At 45.5% G+C, this 26,334-nt stretch overlaps 1 protein-coding gene across 1 annotated transcript; it reads right to left on the reverse strand.

Moving 5' to 3' along the window:
* Positions 1 to 19,028: 19,028 nt before the first annotated feature.
* On the reverse strand, positions 19,029 to 25,569 carry TMEM72 (transmembrane protein 72). The gene is made up of 5 exons (XM_026076879.1): positions 25,500 to 25,569; positions 21,062 to 21,128; positions 20,575 to 20,646; positions 19,714 to 19,853; positions 19,029 to 19,489 (listed from the first exon to the last, which is right to left on the reverse strand). The coding sequence occupies exons 1-5, from the start codon at positions 25,567 to 25,569 to the stop codon at positions 19,029 to 19,031; spliced, it is 810 nt and encodes a 269-aa protein (XP_025932664.1).
* Between the last annotated feature and the right edge of the window lie 765 nt (positions 25,570 to 26,334).

Genomic DNA, 26,334 nt, shown 5'->3' on the forward strand with positions numbered 1-26,334 from the left:
AGCAGATACAGCTGGGGATTTAGTCTGTGTTTATTGAGCATTTGAATAAAGCAATATCAGATTGGAATATCACAACCTTAAAATTATCACAGATTTATTTTCACAGTCACCTTCATTTTTGTATAATCTCCAGGATTTGAGTATTCAGTTAAAATCTCTTTTATAAAAAATATGTTATACTGCAGCCATGCAATTGCAAACCCTTATATTATGGAGATACAGGAATCACTATAACCTCATAGCTGGAGCCTCTGATTCCCATAGCTGAGATGAGGAGCTGTATGTATAAATGCGCCTGGTCTGCTGCACTGCAAAGTGAAACTAATTCATTTAAACTACCTTCAGAGAAATCCAGTGAGCTTCACAACTGCCATGTCGTGAATGGCTGTTTTGCACTAGGATGCTAGTTCGGTGTTCAGGCTCTGTAAAGTATCACTTAAAATGCCATTTATTAGAGCTAACACTGTAAGGAGAAAGAAGATTATCTGTACTAATCTTATGCCCCTTCAGATGCTGGGAACCCTGAGCTGTGCAGCATCAAATGGACCTCCAGTCAGGGCACAGCATGCTGCGCAGATCCTGTCCATGGAAAGGGTAACTCTGTTTTGGTCTTTTGAGCTCTTACAGGGTTTTCTTAATAGAAAACAATTCTATTCATCACTTCTACTGTCAAATGAAAAGAATGTTCCCATGAAAATTTGTTGCTGCACTTTTAGATAAAGACAAGAACACACAGGTGCTGTAACCGCCAGTGCCAAGTGCGAGCTACCTAGAGACTCCTGAAAGGAGTCCTGAAAGGGCAGAAAACACGGTAGGATTAGGCCAGGGGTGAAAAGTTTAGGGAGGAGCTGGCATGGAGGGGACCAGTGGGGCAGAGTTATAACTTTGTTATTATCTTTGCCCTCTGAGGCCCATAATTAACACACACAGGGAGTTTACAAGTGGTCTGCTGTGCCGATGCAGTGCCGAACATAGTAACCTGAGTTGCCACATCATCCCAAAGCTTGTCTAACTCAAGAGGGCTGTCTGGGCAAGGAACACCAGAAAAGTGAAGTGAAAAAATATAAAGCACTGGTGAATACTGGTGCTGCTTGAGTGAGAGATTCTGTTGAGATCTGTCAGGCATGCAAAAATATTTCTGCTGCTCATAATCAAGTTAAGTAATATGGTCTTGCCTGAAGGTTTTCCAGCAGCTAGGTTAAGTGGCACAGTGTTCTTAAGTGATGAGTAAGTTAGCTTGGAATTGGCACTTACATAATTATGAATATTTCATGTAACAAAGGTAAAGAAATGTCCAAGGGAAGGGCTCGGGAGGGATGGAGAGGGCTGCAAGCCTCTCTCCTGCTCACACTGCTGGCACCGTGTCTGGGAACGGCCCAGGCAACACTGCATTCCTGCCCTAGCCTCTTACAGCATCAGTCACCCATAGAAGGGGCAGCTTAAAAACTAAAAACTCAGCCCTGGCCCCTCTGTTACATAGTCAAGGAGAACAACAACTTCTGAAAACAGAAATCATTTTCATAGTACTTTTTGGCTAATGCCAGTGTTTGTGAAATTTATGTAAAACAGGATTTCTTAACCTCTGAGGGTGGATGAAGTCTCTCTTGCAGTTCATAAGTTCTTCATAACTTTCCAGATCGTTTTGCCTCAGATCCACGGGTAATGTTTTTATCTTTGTGCTACCTTTGTAGCAATGTATACAGCATATTTCCTCACCCTTATATGAATCAGTTGTAATTAGAAAAAAAGAAATTCACACATCCACATCCACAATCATGGAAAGCTGAATTAAATATAGTTGTTTGTTTTTTTTTCATAGACTTGGTAAAAGTCTCAAGAGCATGTACTCAAATCCTCTGGCAGAAGGACTAGAACTAGCATCAGGCTAAGCTACAGTTACTCGGTGTGTACTGATCAGTACTGGTAAAGGTGTACCAAACAGAACTGGAAAGTGTGGACTAATGACCTAGCCGGGGTTGGAACAAGACAGTTGCTCAGGTAAGTTTTGTGTTGGCATCAGCAGCAGCTACCCAGCTAAGGATGGGATTGGTGGGTCTGTGGGCAAAGGGGCAGGTTGTTCTTAGAGCTAAGATTTAAAGTAAAGGGTTTGCTCTTGAGACAGAAAGAGGCTGCTGGGGGCTTAGAGATGGTGTCACCAAAGTCTCCATCCTCCATTCAAATTGGCAAGCTGGCACACACCTGGAGCTGGGGCTGGGCTGAGGTTAAGCTGACTACTGCCCGGAGGGGGCAGTGAGCCAAGGTCAGGGCTGGGCAGCTAGGACAGCTGTCTGTCTCTTCTGATGAACACCTTTCTCACTGCCTGCTTCCTATGGAAAATTGTCCTTCAAAAATGAATCCTGATACTAATCATCTCAGTCTTGCTTTGTTAAATCTTTTCATGCATGGAAAGTAACTCTCCAAAAACTTCTGCTAGGTCAGCAAATTGTATGATTATAACTCTGTCTTTCCAAATAGTGAAACTTTTGTTTTTCCCTTTATATACAGTGGGAACTTGTTTTGAAACAGTCAAGGTCTATTCAATTCATAGATCTGGTCCTTTTTCTTTAAAAAGTGAAGACATAGTTACCAAAACAACATGCTGGTCTACTCTGGGCAATAACAGTGATTTTTCCGCATTTATTACTCTACCGTAAAAATAACAAAACATAAAATTATAAAATAATTATGAAACTAAGGTGATTATTTTTCACTTGGGTATTAGAATATTGATTTCATCTCTTGCAGGGAAAATGAAAGGCTATAAAAATGTTTCAACCTTGACTATAGAAATGTAGAAAGTACACTTTAAATAACAAAGCTGTGTATTGAATATGGTCTATGTGTTTGCAATGCAAGCTTTCCCTTATAAATGCAAGATCTGTCTTCTGACCCCAAAGTGATGTCTTTCAAAACTAAATGAAGAGTCATACAACACATTCTATTTTACTTATGTCTCTTGCTACATAAAGAAAGTTTACTTCTAAAGTGCTAGTGCCACCATGTTGTTTTACAATATTGCACAGAAATAGGACAAATGGAGCTTTTGGACCACTCTCAACCAACTTTCATTAACCCAAATAATACCAGACATGGGCATAGTTCTTACCATTACTCAGCAAATCTGTGTCTTTTTATGATCAGAATGATCTCTTTGCCTTGGAAGCATTTTGTGAAGTGCCTTGAGGAAGGAAGAGCCCTTTGCAGAGTTGTATCCCAGTTGGGAACAGATAGCAGACGCTGTCTGAAATGTGGCAAATTCCCCAGATCCACACAGGAACATGATGAGTCCATCAGCAGGGATGCCTCATGGCTCTACTCTCTCTGCTGGTGGGTCTGTCACTCTATGGCAGAGTAGCTCCAGTGCTGGAGGGGAAGCAAATCTGAATCGCTGGATATTTATGTTTTCCTTTTGAAAGCAAACAGAAACACTGGGCACATGGTTGTGATGTAGTCATCCCCACATTAATTCTGAGCTGAGCTTGTTGCATCCATACAAAGCAGCACAGCACCATAAAGAGTTGTTAGCTCAGACCTGGCTCTATTAGCCGCGCTTGTGTGGGCCTATACCCCATGTAACGAACCTTGCCTGTCAGCTGCAGCTGTGCAGCTCCCAATGGCAGGCAGGTAACTCTCTCCTGGATTCCCCAGCTCTGCTGGGGCATTGCTCAGCTTGAATGACTCTACACTTGTGATGCACAGTCTCACTTAAGTCACCCCAGTGAATCGAAATAAGTTGTGTCTGGGTCTAATGAATAGGACACTGAACCATTCCTCGCTATTGTGTGATTCTGGCCAAGTCATTTCGACCTCCAGGGTTTTTGTTTTTTTTCCTTTCCTATTGCTCAGCTGGCACCTCCAACTATAAGGATTTTGTGCAGGGACTGTTCCTAATACTTGTCTGAACAGGGTATGTCTGTAAAAATTGCATTCCTATTAATCCAAATATTCGTTCCAATTTTTGGTAATTATTTGATAAATAAATAAAAATCATGGCTAAAATCCTTACTTGCCTGCCTTAAGGTTGTCAGATTTGATTAATCTAAGCCATAAAGACAGAAAGTTCCTTATTATGAGGTGTATTGCCAAAGACTTAAGAGAATGGACTGCTGGAAACTAACAAGTCATTGAAAAGATTTTCCTTTAAAAAAGAGAAATAAATACCTGAGAACAGATTTAAACATAGTTTTTTGATAGGAAGGCAGGTTCTTGGAGCTAGCAATGCTATTAAAATTTTCAGTTGATCATGTCAGAATTCTTTCCTGTTTAAAAGAATGTTTTAGTGCTTTGATAAAGGATTGTACTATTGCAAAACCCAAATGATTTTTTAAACTAGTGTCATTTTCAAATGATGAAGACAAGTACAAATATTTTGTGTAATTGAGTTCCTCTGATGTTACAGACCTCTGATGTTACAGACTCACCCTTAGCCTAATGGGCAGTATGCAGCATAAAACTTCTACCTGGTGCATATAGTGGGCACCCTTCTTTTTGAGTCCATAAGAAAGCATTTGTTTTCCACAAAAGACACCAGCTTAGGAAGCACCCTCAATTTTGTCTCATTGCTTTCTGTACAGCTAAGCATGGTACAATTTCAACCATGGAAGAACTGAAATCAGATCCATTCACAGAAGGCCTTATAAGGCTGACTTAAAAATAGATGGGAGGTCCCTGTCTCCAAGTGTTTTGGTATGTACACACAAAGATGCATTCACATTTTTCATAGCGGGAATTCTCACCTAACATGTTCAATGCTTTGGAAGTTTTTCTGGGTTGTACAGAAAGGATCCACCTGGTATCCTATTCATCCCCTTCTGTCCTGGTGAGGGACACTGAGGAGGGCTCAGTTTGTGAGGTAGTGTTGTTCACGTTGCCAGCAATGCAGAAGTCCGCCGTTTTCTGGATCTTCCAATGCCCTGTGCCCTGCTCCATGGACATTACAGGTCTGCCATTCTCAAAGCTTAGAGAAATATTTTAATCCTCCGAGTCATGCCAGGTATATTTGAGAATACGGTGAAAGCTGAGGAGAAGTGCAGTGGGTTATCTCTGATAGCAGCCAGGCTCCCCATCGCTGCAGCAGGAGAATCTAGCCCCGCAGGAGGGTGGTGGAGCTGCGCCGTCCCATGCATGTGATGCTTTCCCCCGCTGCTCAGCTGCGACCGGTACCACGGGGGGAGCAGCAGCACAGGCAGGTTGGCTCTGACATGGCTTCTCTGATGGCTAGGTTTCAGTCTGTAATTTTCATTCAGGGCTGAAGGGATTTACAACCCTGGAATTTATTTATTTGAAATTAAAATCAAAGCCAGAGCTAGATAATTGTTTATGACATACATGCTTCTTTAAATTGTATGCCAGCTGTAAAGCACTAATGGGTGTAATCATAAATAAATGGTGTATGTGCATACAGGATGTGCACATACAACCCCTGCTCATAACATCTTTTCCCCCTTAGATGACAATTCACCTTGGAGTGAATTCGGGGGAACATTTCTTCATCTAGGACTAAATCACAGAATTTCAGCCACTAATCTGGCTCCCATATTTTTTATCATTCAGAATCTTAGGTGACTGCTACCTATGGGACATTGGACAAAGAGGAAGAGTTTAGCAAGGAGCATACTCAAGGACCCAATACTCAGTTCATCGATCCCATTAGCAAGAAGTATCCAAACATGGGTATATAGGGCCATTTGAGATGCCCTCGAACATCCTGCCTGGCTCTAGAATTTGTGCTAGGCTGTGTGTGTATTCATTTTGACTGAACCAGTTTCTTGCTGGATCACGTTTGGAGGAACCTTATCTATTAAATATCAAATTTTTGACAAAAATATTAGTAAATAGTGACTGGATTTGCAGGTATCCTTCACTCAGTTTATGCAAAGCAGCAGCAGGTCCATCTATCTGCCAGATTTTCAGATGTATTTTTTTTCTGTGGTATGGAACAAAACTTGGTTAAGTTAAGCGTATTTGGTCAAGGTAGGCTTTCTTTTTCTTTGTGATGATGAAGAAGACAATCTTCAGCAGCTTAGAATTACTATGTGGCTAGAGGGCTTAGCAACAAAATATTTTCTAGCTTAACATATGATGATCTTCAGCCTAAAAAAAGAGGTATGGCTTGCTTCTTTGTGGTCTGCATTTGAATCAACAGTAAAGGTACTGCTGCGTTCAGTGAAGCAATGTCAAGTGCTAAGTTAGTGAGGTTTACTGATGATGTTTTGTTGGGTGTAGGGAAGACACTAAATCTCCCCAAAGGCAGTTGTCAAAATAAAATTTCATAGCCTAAGTGATGTTTTTTAAAAAAAATTAATTTGTTGTTTCATGAGGGGAACCACTGTAATCTCTATATAAGTGGCTTTCCATCCCTGATGACTGATGGACACAAGTTAAACTTTTGAACATCTGTCACCTGCAAAATGTTTACTCTTCGTAATTGAACATCATAGAAAACACAAATGAATGAAAAGTGGCAAGTCATTTGTGAGGGGAATTCTAAACAGTTTTTGCTTTTACAGACAATGCAAAATAGCCAGTCTGTAGCATTCAAAACCATGAATGAGCTCTCCAGGATCACAAGGAGGTTGCAGTTTTCAAGATTCTTGTCTACAACTGTGAGGCCAAGACACATCTTTGAAAGGGAGATGAGAGTTCTACATAATCATATGACTCCAGGAGCAGTATTTTTTAAGGAAAAAAAACCAACCAACCTTTCAATAAAATCTTAGCTGTGTACTAAGTAACTATTAATGATTAAGCCCTTATCATGTAACTTATGACTTTCCATAGCTACTGCAAGCATGTGAGTATTATTATGAGCAGATAGAGTTTGATATTATACTTAGACTTCAGAATCCTTGATAGGTAATATTATAGCTTTCTATCCAGTTCTTTAATGTGCAGGTTAGTTGGTTTTTTATTATTGATATATTTGGTTTTAATATTAACTGTAGTGGTAAGGCTACTTTATGCCAGACCTTTCTAATCATGATACATTTCCTTGCGCAGACTACTGAGAAACAGGACATTCTGCTTGCACAGATCTGTAAAACACATACTGATTGAGCCTGCATGTGCTGCTGAAAAGCATGTGCTGCAGATGTCAGCTCTGTTAGCGTAGTAGTTCCAGAGTGCTTGCTGTCTTTGAAATATCACATGCAGCATGCAGGAGCTATGCAGCATGCACACATGCATTTCTGTTTGGGAAATCTCAGTCAGAAATAGTATAACTCCACCTAACTGGAGACAATCATTCTGACACTTCCCTCCAAATCAATGCGATTTACAGATGTGACACAAAATGGAATAGCAGGCTCTCACTTTGCAATGCACATTTATCTCCTTTATAAGTAATAAATAGAAGTCATTTAGGAAGAACCGGATTCGCTAATTACAGTTCCAGTGTGAAGAGGCGCAGTACCTCCAGTATGTGCAAAGGAAAAGCCAATTACCTGTAATTGTGGTGCTATAAGAATGTGTCATTCCCTTACACGCCCTAGTGGGCAGTGTCTCTGCGTCCCATACAGTCACCTACATCTTGACTGTGAGGTGGTGCAAATCTTCCCTCTGTATCTCCATTCTTTTCATGAAACCACCCAGCTATGCTGCAAGAAGGAGGGGAGTATTGCACAACACATGTTCAAACCATCTCAGAATTAAAACTTGGTTGAAAAGTTATAAAGGATAATAAATTATCATGTAGATGTCTTCCCCCCCCCCCCCAGTCTGCCTTCTGGTCTTTGAAGGGAAAATAACCACTTCTAATAGAAGTTTCACAATTCGTGGTTACAGATTCAACCATACATTGCCATGCTTCTGGTCTGGATGAGTGAAACAAGTCTTCATTTACCCTTTCCTTGTTTGTGAGGTGAGTCAAGCTCCTAATCCAGCCAGTCTCCCTGTCCCTTTGGTTAGTCTTCTGTTCTTCATTCTTTGCAGTCCTATCAATGTCCTCTACTCTCACTGTTTTCTTGCATGTCCCTTAGCATCTCTTGTCTGTCACATTTGCTTTTCATTTCATTATCTCTTCACATTTTTTCCCTATCTGTTCTTTTTTCAGCTCTTCAGCCTTTCTTAAAAGGCCTTCAGCTTTCTTGTGGACCTTTTTCTATACTGCCTTCATGCTCCTCATATGTATTTTCTTGCCTCTTCAATTTCTGTTCTGTCCACTATGCTCCTTTGCATACCATCAAGTGCTTGGGCACATCAAGACCCCAAATGAAATCCCAGTGGTTCTTGTCATGGAATTTCTCATACTAAATCAGATTACGGATCTGAGGAAGTAACTATTCAATGTCATACTGTTGGTCTTTTTCTTCAGACCATACTGCAGTTGGCATGGCCTTTTCCATCTTACAGAGCTGACAGGCAGGTGTGGAAAAACAGTACATTTGGGAAATCATCGTAGTTTTAAAACAGAATCACTAACTTGCCTTTGGATTTCAGTCCTTGTCCATCAATGAGCAATCCTCAGCAATTCCACATTTTTAGTAATGGCAACTTGAAGAGTTATTTATATTAGAATTACATTTACATTAAGCAAAGTTGTTCTGTTCTGTTCTATCTATCTACTCTGTTCCCTGACCAATGTGTCCTCCTGAAACTCAACATATTCTTTCTTATAAAATAGATTATAACAGAGGCGGTTGTCTCAGGTCTTTTTATGAATTTCAAGAATGTATATTAGATGTGATTTCTTAGATGTTGGCTATAAGACTATTTCCTGACTGCCTTTTGTACACATCTATTTGTAAATGATTCATCTGAGTCAGAGTAAACTTAAAGACTTGTGAACTCAGAGGTCTTCTAAAATTTCTCATAACTCTTTTGAACAAATCAGATTTTAAATATGACTAGATAGATCAAATAAAATATAAACCATATACTAAACTATGTTAAAACAGAAACTGTGCTTGCTTTAGTACAACTTCTTCTTAGTAGTTGTCCTGTGTAGTTGTTGAGCCATATAAACACTTACTCAGCTTTGAACAGAAACTTTTTAAAGATATCAGATTTTTTCCTAGAAGAACAGAAGCAAAATGCTATTAATAAAAATATCTTTCATCTTGGTAACTACAGCATAAAAAACATTGAGACTGCCAAAAGAAAGGAATGTTTTCAGAAATATGATCTAGCTTGTATTTTCTAATTACTGTTACATGACAACTTTGCAAAAATTAATTACAAATTATTAATGATTTTCTTCTGGAGACTAGTCATATCTTTGACCAAATCCCATTCAATTCGTAATTTTCACTGTGCTTGCCTGGGACATACTATCTTTTTTAGTGGGGAAAGCCTTAATCTCCTCTGAATGCCAGTGACATGGGAGTTACAGTCTTAAAATGTTTAAGATGTTGCCTAAGCTAATTATTCCTACATATTTTTTCTGTTTTATTGCCTTGGGTGCTTGTGGGGCAATAGAAAAACTACAGTAATTACTTTTGTTAATAAAGCAATTGAGTAATAATACTAAGCTTTTGCATGGTAGCTCCATACAGAGTCCTGGGTGGCTGTATGAATGTTTTGCAAGTGTCAGCTGCCCGAGAGTGGAAGGCATGGAAAGGGCTTGTGTAGGCAGCTGGAGCTGAACTTTGAGTGTTTCACTGCTGTCATTTACAACTCTAAACGAAGAACAGGAAAGGAGGGAGCCTTTCTAGAAGGGCATGCCGGACTGTTTCAGGGCAGAATTAGCACAGGGGCTGCAATAACATTTCCATGGCAATATAAATTCTTTTTAGAATATTTTCTTTTGCCTTGTCTGGTAGTCTGTATCCCATGATCTGCCATGGTACTTCTTCTAAAAGCTCAGTGTTCACTGTTCATATATGAAGGCAATAACTCATACATGATTTGCTGCTTCAGGAAATAACAATGCTATAATTAAAGGGTTTGAAGCATTCTTAGTTGTGGCTGCAGGATACAAAGCAAAAAATATTTTGTCTTTTTGTGCCAGCTTTTCCATGGTTGAAGTTGCTATGAAATTGAGAAAACAAACACAGTAACAGCAACCTTATGAATAATATCAGGCTACAGCAGCTAAAGATAATCTGTATTTATAACTGATAGATACATCAGCAGAGGGATTATGTTGTGCTTTCATTTGGAGACTTAGTTTAGAAGGAGTCAGCCTGAGTCAGGGAATATTTGTGCCTGCGACTGTTAGCTGGAAGTGAAGAAATCATAAAACAAGTTAGCAACAAGGGAATGATAAAGTAATGACAAGCTGAATGAGATACCTTAGTACTGAGTAAGAGCCAGGACAAATGATGGCAACAACAGAGCATTCTCCATTTCCAAACCAGTCAACAGGAATTTGTTTGTAATTTCCTTCTTATGACACTTTCACATGAGAAACATTGACAGTAAGATTGTCATATTTTTAAACTGTGACCATGTGCAGCCCCAATATGAAACACTTAAAAGCCTATTGCTGGAGAAGATGCTTTGGCTTCCATTTATACAACTGGTGATTTCTTCCGAACTTGCAGATGCTTGCATCAGAAACAGATGTTGACAGTGAATAGTGACTAATGTGAGAGGCGTAAGTTGGAGCTCATTTTCACGCCCAGGCCTGGGTTTTAGAGAGGAAGGAGTGACTAAAAAGCTTAATTCCCTTCCCAAACTCTTTCCCTGAAGGCCTCCCAGATCAAGCTCCCATGCCATGCTGCTACAAAGTTATATACCCAGTGAAGCGCTTCAGGTTCTTCTTCTCCACTTCTAGTGACATGTAGAGGATCTACAGTTTGTCATAAGCCTGCACCTTCATTGTCAGCCTTGTGTTTTGGTCTGCCTGAGCACATGTATGGGGCCGTAGCTATATAGTTTGACGTAAAACAGCACGTGGCCCCTTCATGTGCTCTGACTTGGAGGCAGGCTTGCTCCCACGCTGTGAATTGTCTCCTAAACGGTCTGCTTATAGGCATGAGAATGAAAGAAGTAATAAAGAACCTGGACATAACCTTCCTACCTTGTGAGAGAGAAATGTTATGCTGCTATATCAAATTCAAATGTAATGCTACTGTAACAAATTCTCCCAGCATTCCTAGCATGCAGCCCTGAGAACAGCCAGCGAAGAGCTTCTTCAGTTCAGTTTTCTGCAGCGTAAAGCTGATCATTTTTGTGCAATTCTATCTGGGCTTCCGTTTTTTCACTCTGTTAGAGGAAGTAATCAAGTGTACCACAGAATACTACTGAAAAAGCAAACCTGCTTTTTTTAATCATGTAAGGTTTGCAGCACATCAGCAGGTATAAAGAGTTGGAATGTGAGGTTTGCCTGAAAACAACGGAAGAGAACTTAACAACCTGGTTTAAAACTTACATTATTAACTGCTTTATTTTTTATCACTGTTTTTGTAAGAGATAAAAATACTCTGTCCCATCAATTAAATGTGATTGGAGTGTGCTTTTGATCAATCCAGGCATGTTCTTCTTGGCATCACACAAGAATTATTTTAATTAATGGTCCAAAAGAAGAATTTTTTCATTTTTAATTTAGTAATTTATATTTAAACTTCTTACATTAAATCAAACATAATAGTCTAATCAGTAACTAGCCAGCTAGATAAACTGACTGATAGTAAGCAAAAATAATTCCCTACATCTTCATCTGCTAGCAATTTGACTGTAGAGCTGTCCCATTAAAGTGTCTCCATGGAGAATTTGAAAATGACCCTGAACTGCTGAGAAACCTCTTTTAACTATTTTTACCTGACACTTTTAAAGAATTTTTCTGCCAGTAAGTGTGTTTCCAGGCTTTCTTCATCACAGTTCTGTTTAGAAGCAAATGTCCCTTTTACCTGAGCTACCTTTCCACAGGCTAAGAGCATGCAGATGGCTAAGTGTGACTCAGCTGAGGCACAGTGATCCGCTTAGGTTGTGGTCACCAATGGTGATCCTGAGCCTAAAAGAACTATTTCCAAGTGTGTCATTAAGAATCTATTCATGAGGACAAGCAAATGAATGTAAAATACTTGTACCAAAGAAAAATGATATATTCAGATTCCCTTGCTTTGCAAAGATGTGAAGTAAGAAAAAAAATCTTCTCGAATTTTAGTAATTCTTGTAAATATCCTTAGGACTGTATTTATTCTAGGGCATAGAGAACCTAGAAGTTTAATTAGAAATGTGCAGGCAAAAACAGCTCGTGCCTGTCATTCATGGTATGGAGAGATGACATGGGCATTGAAAATGGAAGTATTGTTACTCTAACAAGTCAGCATGGAGACACTAAGTCTCAGGACTGGATCTTACAAATGGCTTTACACCATCAAGTCAGGTACTGAAAAACTTTAGTCAAGGACTTGTCTTCTCAGAGTTAGGTCTACCATATACTCTCCTTTTTCTGGATTTGTCCTCTTTTGTTGCCCTCCTTTTCCTCTAGGCACAATTCGGTAGGTGTTAACTCCATCTGTGCTGTTGAAATCCTTACCCAAAACAGCAGCTGCAATTGTAGTTCTCCAGTGAAAGCAGGTGCAGGTGCAATGGGCGATGCACCGAAAGTGTGAGGAGGGTGCCAGCAGGAGGGGGAGTCTGGGGCTGGAGAACAAGGTTGGGCAGCCTGGAAGAGTACCAAACCCAGCCCCTGTTACTGGGGAGTTTTGGAGAGGCGTGAAGTGGAAGAAGATTTAGGGCAAGGAGGAGTTGTGCAATCACATCGCAGTGTCTATAATTCTCCTCATCACAGAATGATCAGGATTATATTCCATTTTAAATACCTGTTCAGAAAAAGGCCAGCTCTGGGATGGAAAAGTCTGGGGCAAAGGAAAGGCTGGGCAGAATGAAGAGAGAGCTGTGAGATGGGGTTATCATTAAAAGTCAACAACTTCCTCCTGGCTGTATGAGGTTCCCTTCAGGTACAGGCTGGGGTGAGGAGGAGGTCCCGGGAAGCATGACCCTATCTTTGTTTTTTTTTTTTTGTTTTTTTTTTTTTGGCCTGTCTGAAATATGTCTTCTCTACTTAGTATGTAATCCAAAGACCTGGGTTGGGAAAGCAGTTGGTTTCTGGTGTTGTACATAGTTCCTTAGAACAGGAACCATTAAAGTCGCTTGCTGAGTGAATAGCTGCCTACAACTAATTTACTAAAGGTACCTTAATCATTCACTGGATATAACCTAAGTGCAGTCATTTCACCAGTCGTATGCAAGTTGATATATGACAGCTGGAAGTCAGATCCCCACTTTTGCCAAGCGCATGTGAAGCAGACATGGGAGCTGACAGCTCCAAGGAATCTCAGGCAGATTTGGGACATGGTCTCTGGTTCCTCTAAGTTCCTACCTGCCACAAAATTCAGGAGTCCAGCCAAAACAGGACCTGTGTTTTGGCTCAGAGCATGGGAAACCCCTCAATGGGATGAGATATGATGCAGGGATGAGAAGGTGCAGTAGGGTTGCAGGTGAGTGAACATGCAGCATTTAATTCTTAGTTCAGGGAAGTGAATGGAGTCAGGCCCTCTCCTGCATGTGGTATGACTTAATACTGAATCAGGAGCTGCCTGTGCCACTGATGCCAATACAGCTGTTTGCTCCTGTGGGTGTTAACAGGCACTGCTGCCACTGGTGTTACACACAGAAGTGGAGGCTGGCCATTTCTCATTTTGAATACTAACACTGCAGAAACTGAACAGTTTTCTCTCTAAATAGGCCTTATTTTCCTAATACTGTTGTTACATGGGTAAAATGTTCTTATCCGTGTTTGCAAACATGGAGAGCAGTGCCCAGAGAAACAAGAGCCAGAATCACCTGGGGGGAGCTACAGAGCTTGGGGGGTGAACATCTAGGTGCCTTGGCCAAGGCTGGGGGTCTGTGGCAGGGCAGGCGGCGCACCTGGCTCCGGGTCTGAGTAACAGCTATGCGCTCTAGTTTGCACTGGAGGCAAAGAGGAATTGTAACTGAAACCTGCACTGCAACCTATTTTGGCCTTCATATAAAAGCCAAAACTGAGTAATTGTTTGCAACATACTAATTCACTAAGCTGTGACAGGGGCTGTCAAGTACCATTGTGGAGTGTTTTCAATGCACATATGCTACCCTCTATGCAAAGCAGGCGGATTTTTTTTCTCATGCAGGAAAACCTTTGGAGGAAACATTGGAGGAAACAGTTTCTGCCAGGATTAGCTCAGAGTTTCACCTTACACTTACTTATTTTGGGTGTTTCATCTTGCTTCCTTCCAGTATTGGAATCTGTAGAATTTTTTTAGCCATATACAGTCAACTGTAACTCAGCAGATTAATCTCAGTGGATTAGTTGCGTCATGACTTAACTGTAATGCACAGAAAAGTGATATAGCAGGGTGGTGTGGACTTACAGTTCCGGCAACTCAAATTCAGGTATCACTGCACTGCACAGTTAATAGTGTCTAGTTCTTCCTTTTCCTGCAATTTCCCTGCATATGTAGGAGTTTATCATATAGAGCCCCCCCCCTACAGTTCTGTACTATTTCTGGTACTTTCAATAGCCCCTGGGATGCCCCTCATAGCTAATTGTAGGGAAAGGGACCAACAGAGAGGTGAACACTTGATAATCTCTGAGCCCTCTGCAAAGTCATCTGACTCCCCCCTGAGGCTGAACATTTCCTCTACACTGGGATTTTAAGCAATGCCTGAGACTGCATTTCTCTGAGCTGCTGAGCTGCTCTAACAGCCTGTTGCCTCTGAAAGAGGTGGTCTTATCGCCCTCCCACTCATTTCACAGCTGGCCCTTGCTCTTGCCTGCACAATTCTGACCCCTCCTTTGCACCAGCTCTGGTGCTCATCAGTCCTTCCATGAATTAATTTGGCTCATTATCCCAGAAGATAGCTGCCTGCCTTCTTTTTCCTAATTGTTTTTCCTCTGGGCTAAGCAGTTCCATCACCTGATGGAGCCGGCTGGCAGCACTGAGGCCCACAGGGAAGGGCAGGGATGGGCAGCAGGGAGCAGAGCGGAGGCGTGTAGAGATGGACTCTTTGGCAGGGGTGACATAGTGCAGTAGCTCAGCACATGCTGTGGAAGTGCATCCTTGTGGTGCCATTTCCTGCCCACAGTTCAGCTGCCGCTGACGGAGCATCCTGCCCCCCAGGTCTGGCTGCCCAGTGCTTCCCTTGAGCTAGTGCTAGCTCTCAGCAAACTCCATGGTGAGCCAGCCAGGGAGCTTAACTGAACAGGCAATTTAATACCACAGAAAAAATGAGTAGCTTTTTTCCAGGCTTTGTCTCCTGAAACAGCTAGCTGTGGGGTTGGAAAAGAGCCAGGCTAACACAAGGGAGTGTACAGGAAAAGCAACTGGGGATGCAATGGGGAAACAGGACCCTGCCCACCGCTATCTCCGGTAAGCCTGAGCAACCACTTCACCTCCAGCTTCCCTCAGTCCTGCTTCCCAAGGGAAACCTACAACATGCTTTCAAAAGATGAACCTAGAAACCAATAATGCCTAATGCTACAGAAACTAAAGATTACAAACTCAATATATGCATTTCAGAGAGAATGAAATCCACCTCCCCCTTCAGTGTGCCACAGGGGCTGTCACCCCATTGCTGTTCCCCTTGCCAACGGTCCTGCTGCCCCACAGGTACGGACCTTGGGGCTGATGGAGCAAGAGTTGACTGAAGAAGGTCAGTGCCAGGCAGCTGTCCCCACCCAGGCTCCCCTGGAACTTTGCTCGGGGCTAAAGAGGAGGCTGTGGAAATGCAGTCTTTCTTTTGTAAGCAGATTCATTGATCTATTAGGAACATTGCTTTACCTCTGTGTGTGTAATTAATGAGGCAATGTTTAATGAAGAGCCTTGGATGATGCAGAAAGCAGAGTTTGCCATCAAGAGCAGATATAATAGGCAGATGTGTGACTGAGATGGGGATCCAGCTCTGAGCACAGTATTTAGGGGCAAGTGGGCAAGGAGGGGTACCCTGTTTGCCTGGCTGGGCCAGGACCTTTTCTGGTGCAGGCTTGCTGCTTGACCACGAACTTTAGAAGGAAGTACCTTTATTTTTATTTCTTAATGTGATGAATACACTATCTTGAGGGTGAAAGAGCTGCGGCTTGATCCGGTGGCTAGATCCTGGGCTTGCTGCTCTCAGTGTTGCAACATTAGGTTTTAAAAGGGCACAATTTTCTGAAGACATTTTTGCAGGTGCAGGAGGAGACTGAACCACCCGGGCAGATGTGTACGTGACTCTTCCCCAGGAAGCAATTATGGACTGGAGTGTTAATCTGTGCATCCAGAAGAGGGAGGTCTCAAACCTGTGTATCATATTTAAAACAGATTAACACCAGTTAGCATTTTAAATGTTGGTGATGCTACAAAAAGCTTTTTGTTCATGTCTAGAAGTTATAGTAATGACTGAATGTATGAGACTATTCAAAAGCTGCCCTTGTGGACAGAGTTTCATTATCAAAGACAGCCTGTCAAATGTTATCAGCCAGCATCTTCTGCCTTCTTGCCTACCCATCTCCCAAGTCAGGAGTGACTTAAACAGAATGCATTACAAAGTAACATGGGGTTCTTATCATTTGCCTTCTGATTTTTGAACACTCAAGATTCATGTTTTCAATCTTCCTTAAAACTACAATGGCCACAGTGACTCTGACAGACTCAGAGAGCTGAATTTTAAAAGCGGAAATAACATATTTCCAAGAAAAACAGTCAGCCCCATTGGGTTCTGCCTTATAATCAGCTGAAGTAGGTCTCAGGGATCTTCCCTTCCTATGACCGTCTCACCCCAATCTGGCTTTCTGGGTTCAGAGCCTTTATAGTTCCTCATCTCAGCAAAGGTGACAGGGCAACGTGTGGCCACACGTCCTGTGTCTGAGCAAACCCACACACCTGTCCTCTTTCCCACATGCAGCCAAAAGAGCTGCCTGACACTGATGAGAAGGTCTTTGCCATGATATCTGCAGGCATTGCAGGTGCTTGTCATCTTGTAGTTACCTACAGCAGCAGGCAGCTGGCACAGTTCATGGCACGTGGGACGCGGTGGGGGATGCCCTTCCCGGCCACGTGCCTCCTGAAGTAAGTGTCTTTCCTGCATCCAGCACAGTGATTCCCTGTCTCTGCCCATAGTCTGCTTCATGGCCTGGGACCTTCTCCTACCCCAGAGCTCTCTTACTCAGGGCTTCTCTCTCCCAGAGTGAGTTCCAAACAAGCTGGTCCGGCAAATAGAGTATATAAGGGCTAGCAGAGAAGACGGGGGGCATGATGTCAGTTCCCTGAAACCTCTTATAATTGCCTAGTAGTGTAAAGAAACTGCCTTGCCCTCCAGCAGCTGTTAGGACCAAGCCGGCAGGGAGAAAGGAAAGGATAGCCCCTGGGCTCACACACACATGCTCATAGCAGCCAGCCCTTGGTCCTATCACACCCTGCTCCTGAGGAGGAGATGGCAGTGGAGCAGAGGCTCTCTACAAGCCTTGAATTGTGTGTCCCTTCTCTGCCATGGGCAAGGAGCAGAGAAAGGAGCCCTGGGCTGCCTGCCCACCATACCACCATGGGTAATATCCCCAAAGAAGTAGCAGGTTTTTGCCTGCGGGACAAAATCAGGGAGATTAAGGACTAAAGTACTGTGGGGCACTAACAGCATTTCCTGGTGTGTGCTGGGTCAGGAGGGAGATTTATCTTGGAAGACAGAAGGCAACATGACAGGAATGAGATTGGCTCAACCTGCCCACCGGTGATAATCTCCAAATCCATGGGGTTGGCTGCCTGGATGATTGGGACCAAGATGCAGTTAGGGGGCTGGTTAGTGGATGCTTGCCCCCCCCCCCCCCMSCCCCYCAGACAGCTGGAGTGAGAAGCAGAAAGTCATAGTTAGAAGGTGAGAGAAAGCCAAGGGGATGGGATGAACAGGCAAGAAGTGCTTGATTATAGGGAAATGGTCCTGAAAGGGCAGAAAACACGGTAGGATTAGGCCAGGGGTGAAAAGTTTAGGGAGGAGCTGGCATGGAGGGGACCAGTGGGGCAGAGTTATAACTTTGTTATTATCTTTGCCCTCTGAGGCCCATAATTAACACACACAGGGAGTTTACAAGTGGTCTGCTGTGCCGATGCAGTGCTGAACATAGTAACCTGAGTCGCCACATCATCCCAAAGCTTGTCTAACTCAAGAGGGCTGTCTGGGCAAGGAACACCAGGAAGCTCCACAATCCTCCGTGCTTCTGCATAGGTGTCCCCAAAGTCAGGGGTGATTTCTCTGCTGGGCTCAGAGCGTGTCTCAGGTGAGATCACTTACTGGGTGCTAGACCCAGGGGTGTGATTTGTCTCAGTCCCCCCTGGAGGGATGTTTTGGATGTGCTAGGCCTGCTGCAGCCTTTGCTGTTGCTGCTAGGGAACTTGCAGGTTGAGGTGCCTGTGTGTTGGAAATGTGCCAGTCCTGAGCTTTTTCTAGCACAGTGAAGGGAGGCAGGCAAAAACCGCCCTTAGCGGAAACTGCTCTGAGAGGGTGGTTGTCTCCTCTTGTTCTGCCAATTGCTGCCTCGTGGTAGGCAAATGCTGTGGCGGAGGTGTTAGGCAGGAGTTGCTGCTTTGACATGTAGTGCTGTATCAGAGGCCCATGTGTCAGGCCTTAAAGAGAGATTCCCTAGGAGCAGAAATTTTAATGTCTTGGGAATACTTTGACTGAACCATGGCCTGACCCCTGGGTTTGGTGTAGCAGAGGCTGGGAACCACCACTGGCCATCCTCACAAGGTTTGGGACCGTTGATTGCCAGCAGCCCCTTGTAGGACAGGTGGCATGGTCCTTCACACTTTTTCCTTTAGGGCAGGGAGGTTGGTAAACAGAGCACCAGCCACCTCTCCTCCCTTGCCCTGATAGGGCACGAGTGCTCCATCCCCTCACCCCTTTTCCTCCTTGGTGGCTGTAAGGTTGGCCTGTTTGGTTGTCTGCTGCCTTGCTGGGGCCCATGGGACATCCCCATGGAGAATGTGGTGCTCCAGCCAGCACTGCAGCTCTGCCCACAACATGCAGCAGTGGTGCTGGGGTTGGCTCAGGACCTTTTGGCTGCCAGAATGACAGGGAGGGATGCTGACATGCAGGTGTAGTTTCTCTGCCCTGTCCTCATTGCTGGTGAGTGCTCAGAACAGGCCTGTGGAGCTGAGAGGAGTGAGGATGACGGGGGTATCTGGAGGGGTGAGGATGGGTGCTGTGTCCAGTGTGGTCTCTTCAGCCTCACTCTCCACATCATCCAAGCTGTCACTGATAGAGGGGATGATCCGCACCACTTTCTCCTGGAAGTGCACTTGCTTGCGTGGGGCTGATGGGGATGCTGGTATGGATGGAGCTGCCTGGGCTAGGCTCTTGTCCCTGTTCCCCTTCAGGATGCTCTTCATGTGGCCAAGCAGTGAGCAGTGCTGCTCCCTCTGGGCCCCATGGAAAGTGTAGGTCTGCTCAGTGTCACCAGTGCCGGCTGGGGCTGCCATGGTGGCTGAAGGGTCCACGTATTGGCCTGCTTGGGGTTGTGCCTCTTTATGCCCTGGGCTCTTTCTCCTCTTGCTCAGCAGGAAGTAGGCCAGGGCGGTGAGCACCAGCATGGAGCCTGGGGAAGAGAAGCGTGTTGGTCAAGGGCTGGGGCAAGGAGACGAGCTAGCCAAGCAGTGCTAGAAAGGCACAGCATTTAGTCCAGCTAGCTCAGCGTCCCCCACAACTGGTCTGGCACCCCGCACATCCCCACCATTTCTGGGTCTGCCAGCCTGGTGCCCCAACATACACCATGCTCCTCTTGCATCTGCACAAGCCCCCACCCCAGCATGGGCTCCTCACCAGGGATGGTGACGTGCCAGACAAGGACGGGATGCAGGAAGCAAGCCACCGAGAGCAGCGTGTACCCCATGAATTTCTGGAAGCTTCCTGGGCGTCTAGCTTGTTTGCAGCAGGCATGTGCCAGGGAGCCTGGCTCATATCTGGGGAGAGAGACAGAGGCCCTTGTAGGCTGGGGCACCAAGCCCATGGCAAGAAGACTTGCACCTCACCCTCACCCACCTAGAGGTTCAGATCCCCACTCCAGTTTGTCAGGAAACCAGTGTGTTGGTCAGGGAAGCTAAGTAATGCCTGAGCCTTCCTCATGGAGGATGAGAGGCCCTGGGCTACCTCCGCCAGAGGTCAGCATCTCAGGAGGTCTCTCCTTGGCATGTTTGCCTGCCTGGCCATAAGCAGGGTACCTGTTAGCTGGAGTAGGGTGCTGCCTCTTCAGCTGTCAAGGGCTTTTGACTTTTTGCTAAACGAGATCAGAGTGCTCAGGCTCTGAGAAGTGCCTAAGAAGTTTCTACATCTTGGCTTGAATTTCTGTGCTGTCTCTGGAAGGGAGGTATAGCTCATCCTGGGGATGTGACTCTCCTCTCAACCCCAGTCCCTTGCAGGACTTCACATGTTAAAGGGATGCTGCAGACTAGGGTCGGTTGTGTTGATGCTCAGCAAATTGTGGCACAAATTTGTGTTAAAACACAAGTGTAATTGGCTATGGGCACAGCCTCACTTACCTCCTCGAGCACATGCCATGGGAGTAAGGGCAGTACCTTTGCTTTGGCACTTACAGCTTGGCTAGGTCTGGTGTTGCCTGTAAGGGGCAGGTTGCCTTAGGCAGGTCCCACCAAGGCTGGAGAAGACTGGATAGGGTCTACTCACGTGAAGCACAGCCCCAGGAACAAAGTGATAAAGAAGAAGCCTTCACAGACCGTAACTGCAACCCCTGAAAAACTGAAAGGTGGAGGCGTCAAGGGGGCAGGTTTGAGTATCCTCTCCAGATGGTAGAAGGGGCATAGAGGGCCAGGATCTACTGTCCAGTTCACAACACAGTCTGTGTGCTGGGGTCTGAACAGCCTCTGCCCAGTTGGTTTGAGGAAGAGATCTCAAAGCTCTTCTGCCTGTGGGTGTCAGTTTGCGGCCACTGTCAACTCTGGCCTGCCTGAGCTTGCAGGTAGCATGGGGAGAGGATCACTTTCTCTAAGAGAAAGAGCTGTGTTTTCTGAAACCTGAAGATGGGTATCTAAATGCCCCAAAGTCTTGGATACTGGTCCCTGCTGCTGTTGCAGTCTAGTCTGGTGCTATATATGGTGCAGGTGTGGAACGTGACAGCCCCGCAAGCTCTAACTACAAGGGCAAAAATACTCACAGCAGATAGAAAGCCAGGCTTTTGAACTGTCCTCGCTGCAGAGTTTCTATGCCCACGCCGATCAGTACTAGAAAGAGAAGGCAGGAAAAATGCTGACTGCAGGTTTGGTTCCTGACTCTCGTGTGCCCCATCAGCTCCTAGGATCTATGCCTCAGTTTCCGCAGGTGGCTAGTGAGCCTGCTCCTCCTGTGTTGTGCAGCACTTTAGGACTGCCAGCACCAGTGATTCATGCTGACACATGAATCCAGGGGGGCCAGAGCTGAATGCTGGCCTTGACAGACAGCTCAGAAAGTCATCCCAGTTTCATTCCCGTCACTGCAGCTGTGTAGGCTGGGGGGAGGTGCTCAGAAGATACCAGCTGGCATTGGAAAGTGGGAGAGGTGAGCATCAGTGTGTCAGTGCCTCTCCTGCCTCTCTGCCATGCAGCTCCAGCAGTGCTGCCACAGGGGGTTCCCTTCCACTGCCCTGCCCAGCTCTGCTCCTCACCCCATGCACCTCTCCCAGCCCGGGGGGAATTCAGGCCCACACTAACACCTCTGCCTGGGGTCTTTTCAGGTCATGTCAGTCTCACTTTCCTGGCCCTCCCAGGCCTCCCAGCTTGCCCAGGCCTGTTGTACCCAATATGTTGCTGCAGAGCAACAGCATGATGGGGGAAATGTGCCAGCTACATTAATGAAGGGCTGTAGTCATGGCATTAAGATCACTTACTAGCCTAACAGAAAGAAAAAAGAACATAAAAAAGGTAGCAGGCAGAATAAGAAGAAGGAATGAACATCCCCTCAGTGCCCCAGCCAGGACAGCATACTGAAGAGTCAGAGGCTAAGGGGGATTAAGAGTATTAGTATGGCAAAATCTTACTTGGACTGGTAGTTGGGGGCCTATAGCTTCACTGGATGGAAAACTTCCCTTGATATCCTTCCACTCCCCACAAGGTTGTTTTCAAAATGGCAAAGAAACAAAGTTCCTCACCCCCATTGCAGCATGTGCTGTGGAAAGAGAGGTTTGGGACCTGGGTGGTCATGGTGCTTGAGTGCCAGCGGTGTGGGGCTGAATGGAACCACACGTTTCATGCAGGGCTTGTGGCTCGGCTGGGGGAATCATTCTAGATAGTCATAACACTCCCTTATGCCATTAGGCATTGCTAAGCAATGAGCTCAGCTGGAGCTTTCTGTCCCTGGTGTCCATGTGTGCATGGGATGTTCACAGCTGGTTCTGCATAATACATGTTGAGATACTGGTTGGATTTGTGGCGCTGAGTTGTGGCTTTGCTCTGGACTCAGAAGGGCACCAGTCTCACAAATGGGGGAGTAAGCCCCAGTGATGCTGGCTCCATTATAACCATGAGATGGGTCAACGACAAGCATTTGTGCCTGAGCACACAGTGCTTCTGACCTCAGTGCACAAAGCCAGTCCTGAAGGAGAGCCTCATGTGCTTCTGCTTCACTTATAGCCTTGCTGAAGTGATGCTAACAGGCTGAGCCTGCTCTGGTAGCAAAGCTCTCCCTCTCTCCTCCTTCTAGTCTGCTTGAGCCAAGCCCTGGCACTAGGCTCTCCTGCTGGCCACCACTGCTGGGGCTCACCACTGCACCCACTGCTTGGGCAGCACTGGCCTGAGTCCAGGACAGGGCAGACAGTTCCCCTGCCACCTGCCAGGCCCTCAGATGCCCCATCAGGACCCTGTGGTCTCACTTGGGTTCCCTCTGTGTCACTGGCAGATGCTGGTCCCTCATCAGCCAGAGAAATGACTGGGCTCACACCCCAGCCTCCTCCTTGGAGGCTGCCTCTCTAGCCCCAAGCAGAACCATAGGGGAAATCAATCTCATTCAAGGTCTGCAAAAAAACACAGGACTTTCCCCTCCCAGGCTGTCAGCCTGGCCCCTGTCACCAATTCATGCTCCTACATAAAAAGTATTGTCCTTTGCTGCTTCATGACTGAACAGCCTTCTTTATAATCTTCCCTATAAATGCAGAATTCATTCATTCATTCCTTACAGATGAATGCAGAATTCAACAGCTCAGCTGTTATGCTAGAGTCTTTCCTCTGGATGGGAAGGTTTCCTGATTTTGTGCAGCTTCTGCTTTACCCACAAAGCTGTTCGGATGAAGTATTTGCAAAGGGCTCTTTCTGAGGCATTTGTTTGGGCTAGTTGCTGCCTTAATTTGGATGTTATCCAAACCATGTGGCTAAAGACACATGATTGGGAATTAAATGGTTGAAAGCATGAGAATTAAGAAATAACTAAGAACTCTCTCTCTAGATGCAGAAATCACAAGGCCTAAAATCTAAGAATTACAGAGATGTCCCAGAAACTGCAATGAATTGCAAGGCTGTCACTCATCACCAACTAGCCATGAGGCTGTGCCAATAGCAGGACTGTTCGATTTCTTGCATGCAGTAAACCTTATAGTCCCGCCATTGCAGACAGCCAGTATTTTCAAAGATCTGGTGGGGGGGGGGTTGTATTATGTGGGTAGCTTTTTCTGTTTGTGAACAGTTTGTGAAATTGGCCAGGCCTTCTCAGAATCAATTAGTGAGACTAATGCATTCTCCTCTCTCTTTCATATTTTTCAAACAAAGCCTATGGGATTCTTTTCTGCATGATCGCCATTTCATGGAAAAACCTCACACACCTCATCAGGCACTAAACACTGCATCAAGCTATTTTCTTACTCCATTGAGACACTCAGAGGAATAATATACAGGCACCTCCCACTCCTTCCTTGGCGTTTTGGGAAAGTCAGGTGACACTGGGAATGCATCAGAGTTGAGAGATGGAAAAGTACAGAGATCAGTATTGCAGCTGTCTATGTTCTGGGATGCTCGGCTGAGAGATGACTGCACTGCTAATATCAAGAAGAACTATAGGTGCAGATGATGCAGAACAAAGAAAAGAGTGCAAGCAGAAGGAGAGATTGTATTCCATTAAGACATTTCCAAATTGTAAGCTACTTCCAATTTTGCTGTTTTAGCTTTACTTTTCCCATGACAACAAGCTCATGTTTTCTCCCAGGAAGGTGTCTATGAGCTTCGTTGGAACATTAAAGAGAATCTGACCATCATGGGGCACATGTGGCCTTGAGGGGGATGGGGAGGAGAAGAGATTTGCATTTGCTGGTTAAAAGCTGTGTCCCAGCTCCTATCTGTTGCAGTCTCATCACGATACGCACTTATCTAGTGGGAGTTTGTACAAACTCAGAGACTCAAATCTCTACCTGTTATCAGTCCTTTAAAGCACATTCCAGAGCACAGCCTCCAGCTTCCTCACTGGGCTCTGGGTGTCCTTGGGGACCTGTCTCTCTGCAGCTGACCTGTGTGCTTTTTACTTTACTCTGACTCAAGCAAAGTGTCTCTCAGGGTCGACTGCATTGATAAAGGACATTCCAAGGTATGAGGGCTTGCTGTGACCTGTTCTGCAGTGTCTGAAATCCACAGGGGTCTGCCACGGCAACCACAGGCACCAGCTTAAGACATCTTTCATCAGAAAACTTTGGTTCACAACTCCAGCCTTTAGACAAATCAGATACTTTGATCTCTGCTTTACTGGTGGGGGAAACTGAGGCATGGAGAGCAGCCTGCCCTGCTGCGTGACAGAAAGCCAGCAGCAGTGCCAGAGTGAGCCTGTGAATCCACCAGGCTCCTCATAGCCTCTGTGTGAGCTGTTTTCCCACATCTCCATCCAGAGATGTTTCATGTGAGACGGTTATTCTCCACAGTTCGGTCTTTCTTGGTGAGACACTGTGCCTGAGATAGCCGCTCAAAACGTCAGCATTTCAGCTGAGACCGTATGCTCTGATATGTCACCAAACTCAGAGGAGGCTGGTCCCAAGCAGCCCTTGGCACTGGGAGAGAGGAGGCAGCTAGCCAGGTGGGTGAATTTATGATGTCTGTGCTGTGGCTATAACCTTAGCTTCTCCCTGAATTTGCTTCCTGACAGATTATCAGAGAGGTGGAGAAGCACTTTTGCAGCAACTGTTCTGCAAGGGCTGCAGTCTCTTGATCCTGTTTGGCATAGGACACCCTCACTGTGCACAGTGCAAGGAAATCCTTCATTTTCAGGTCCCACAAAGCAGACTGGCAGTTTTGTGTAGCCATGAGCATTTTACATCTCCATCTCATTGCACATCTTGCCTGTCACCATGTCTGTTTTCAAACAATGTAATTTAGTTTTCTTTTCCACTCATGTTTTAGCTTGTCTCCCCTCATACTGAGCGCTGACTCTGATGCCTCATGGTGCCTCTCACATCATTTGGGAAGATCCTGGCCAGGCATCCAGCACTCCCCCTCCCTGGGTCCCAAAGCAAAAGTGAGCAGTGGTCCTTATCCCCTTTGTCAGATGGGGCAGTGGCTGCATTGGATCAAAGGCAGGGAGACAACTTGGGAGTCCCGACGCCTACTCAGTGCCTTTTAGTGGCAAAGGAAAAGAGAGCTAGCTCTTACCTGCTGCGGTGGAGATGCCCAGCAATCGGCAGGTATACTCCAGAGCAGTCCAAAACGCCTTGTGCCGCATGGCGAAGAGGTGAAAACCTTGTGATGCCGACAGAAGCTCCCTCTTCAGACCCCCCCTTACGTGTAACCCAGCAGCTCCCAGCTGCAGGCAAAGCCTCCCATCCGAAGGACCAAGTTACCTCCCTGAAGGAAACGGCAGTGCATGTGGGACACCTGGTCACCTCCACCGAGGTCTCTCAGGGGAGAGTGGCCAGAGACCGAGCTGCCACCAAGGAGAACCGGTCAGCGCTGCCTCCTGCTGCGCCCGGGGCTGTGGAGAGTTGGCCTTTGCCTGGTTGTTTGCCGCTTGCTCGCGTTGCCGGCCCAGCGGTGATTAATGATTGGTAAGGGGGGTGGTGCAGCTTTGGGAGCACTTGCACCCGGGGTACACGGCCTTTCCTGCTCCTGAGGCAGGAGGCTCTGGAAGCCCAAGCTGATTAAATGCATGTGAAGTCATTAATGCTCTGCAGTTCCCAGCAGGTTAACCATTTGTGAGGACGGCAATATTTGTTCTTGGCAAGAATGCAGCACATTTCTGGTAGCTCTGCAGGGCTCCCAGAGCATCCCAGCCCTGCTGCTTCATGCTGACGGGGCTCCCTGCCACGGCTGTTCATTACTGTGCGGATTTTGCCAGGCTCCCTGTACAGCCCGGGAACTGTCAGGGTAGATGTGCAACCACAGGCACGAGGAGATCGGACTATTCCTGAGGGTCATACAGACCCGGGCTGGCCAGAGCAGGGGAGTTGTGTATTTCTTTTCTTGGGAATCTCAGTAAAACGTACTTCTA

The sequence above is a fragment of the Apteryx rowi genome, unplaced genomic scaffold (genome assembly GCF_003343035.1).
Source record: "Apteryx rowi isolate R43461 unplaced genomic scaffold, aptRow1 scaffold_440, whole genome shotgun sequence".
Lineage (NCBI taxonomy): Eukaryota > Metazoa > Chordata > Aves > Apterygiformes > Apterygidae > Apteryx > Apteryx rowi.

Bases quoted from the DNA above. Each gene is read 5' to 3' on its own strand.
- TMEM72 (XM_026076879.1), bottom strand. From the start codon at position 25,569: ATGCGGCACAAGGCGTTTTGGACTGCTCTGGAGTATACCTGCCGATTG. The intron at 21,129-25,499 runs GTAAGAGCTAGC...TTCTCTTTCTAG, and splicing joins GGGCATCTCCACCGCAGCAG to TACTGATCGGCGTGGGCATA. The intron at 19,490-19,713 runs GTGAGGAGCCCA...TCTCTTCCCCAG, and splicing joins CTGGCACGTCACCATCCCTG to GCTCCATGCTGGTGCTCACC.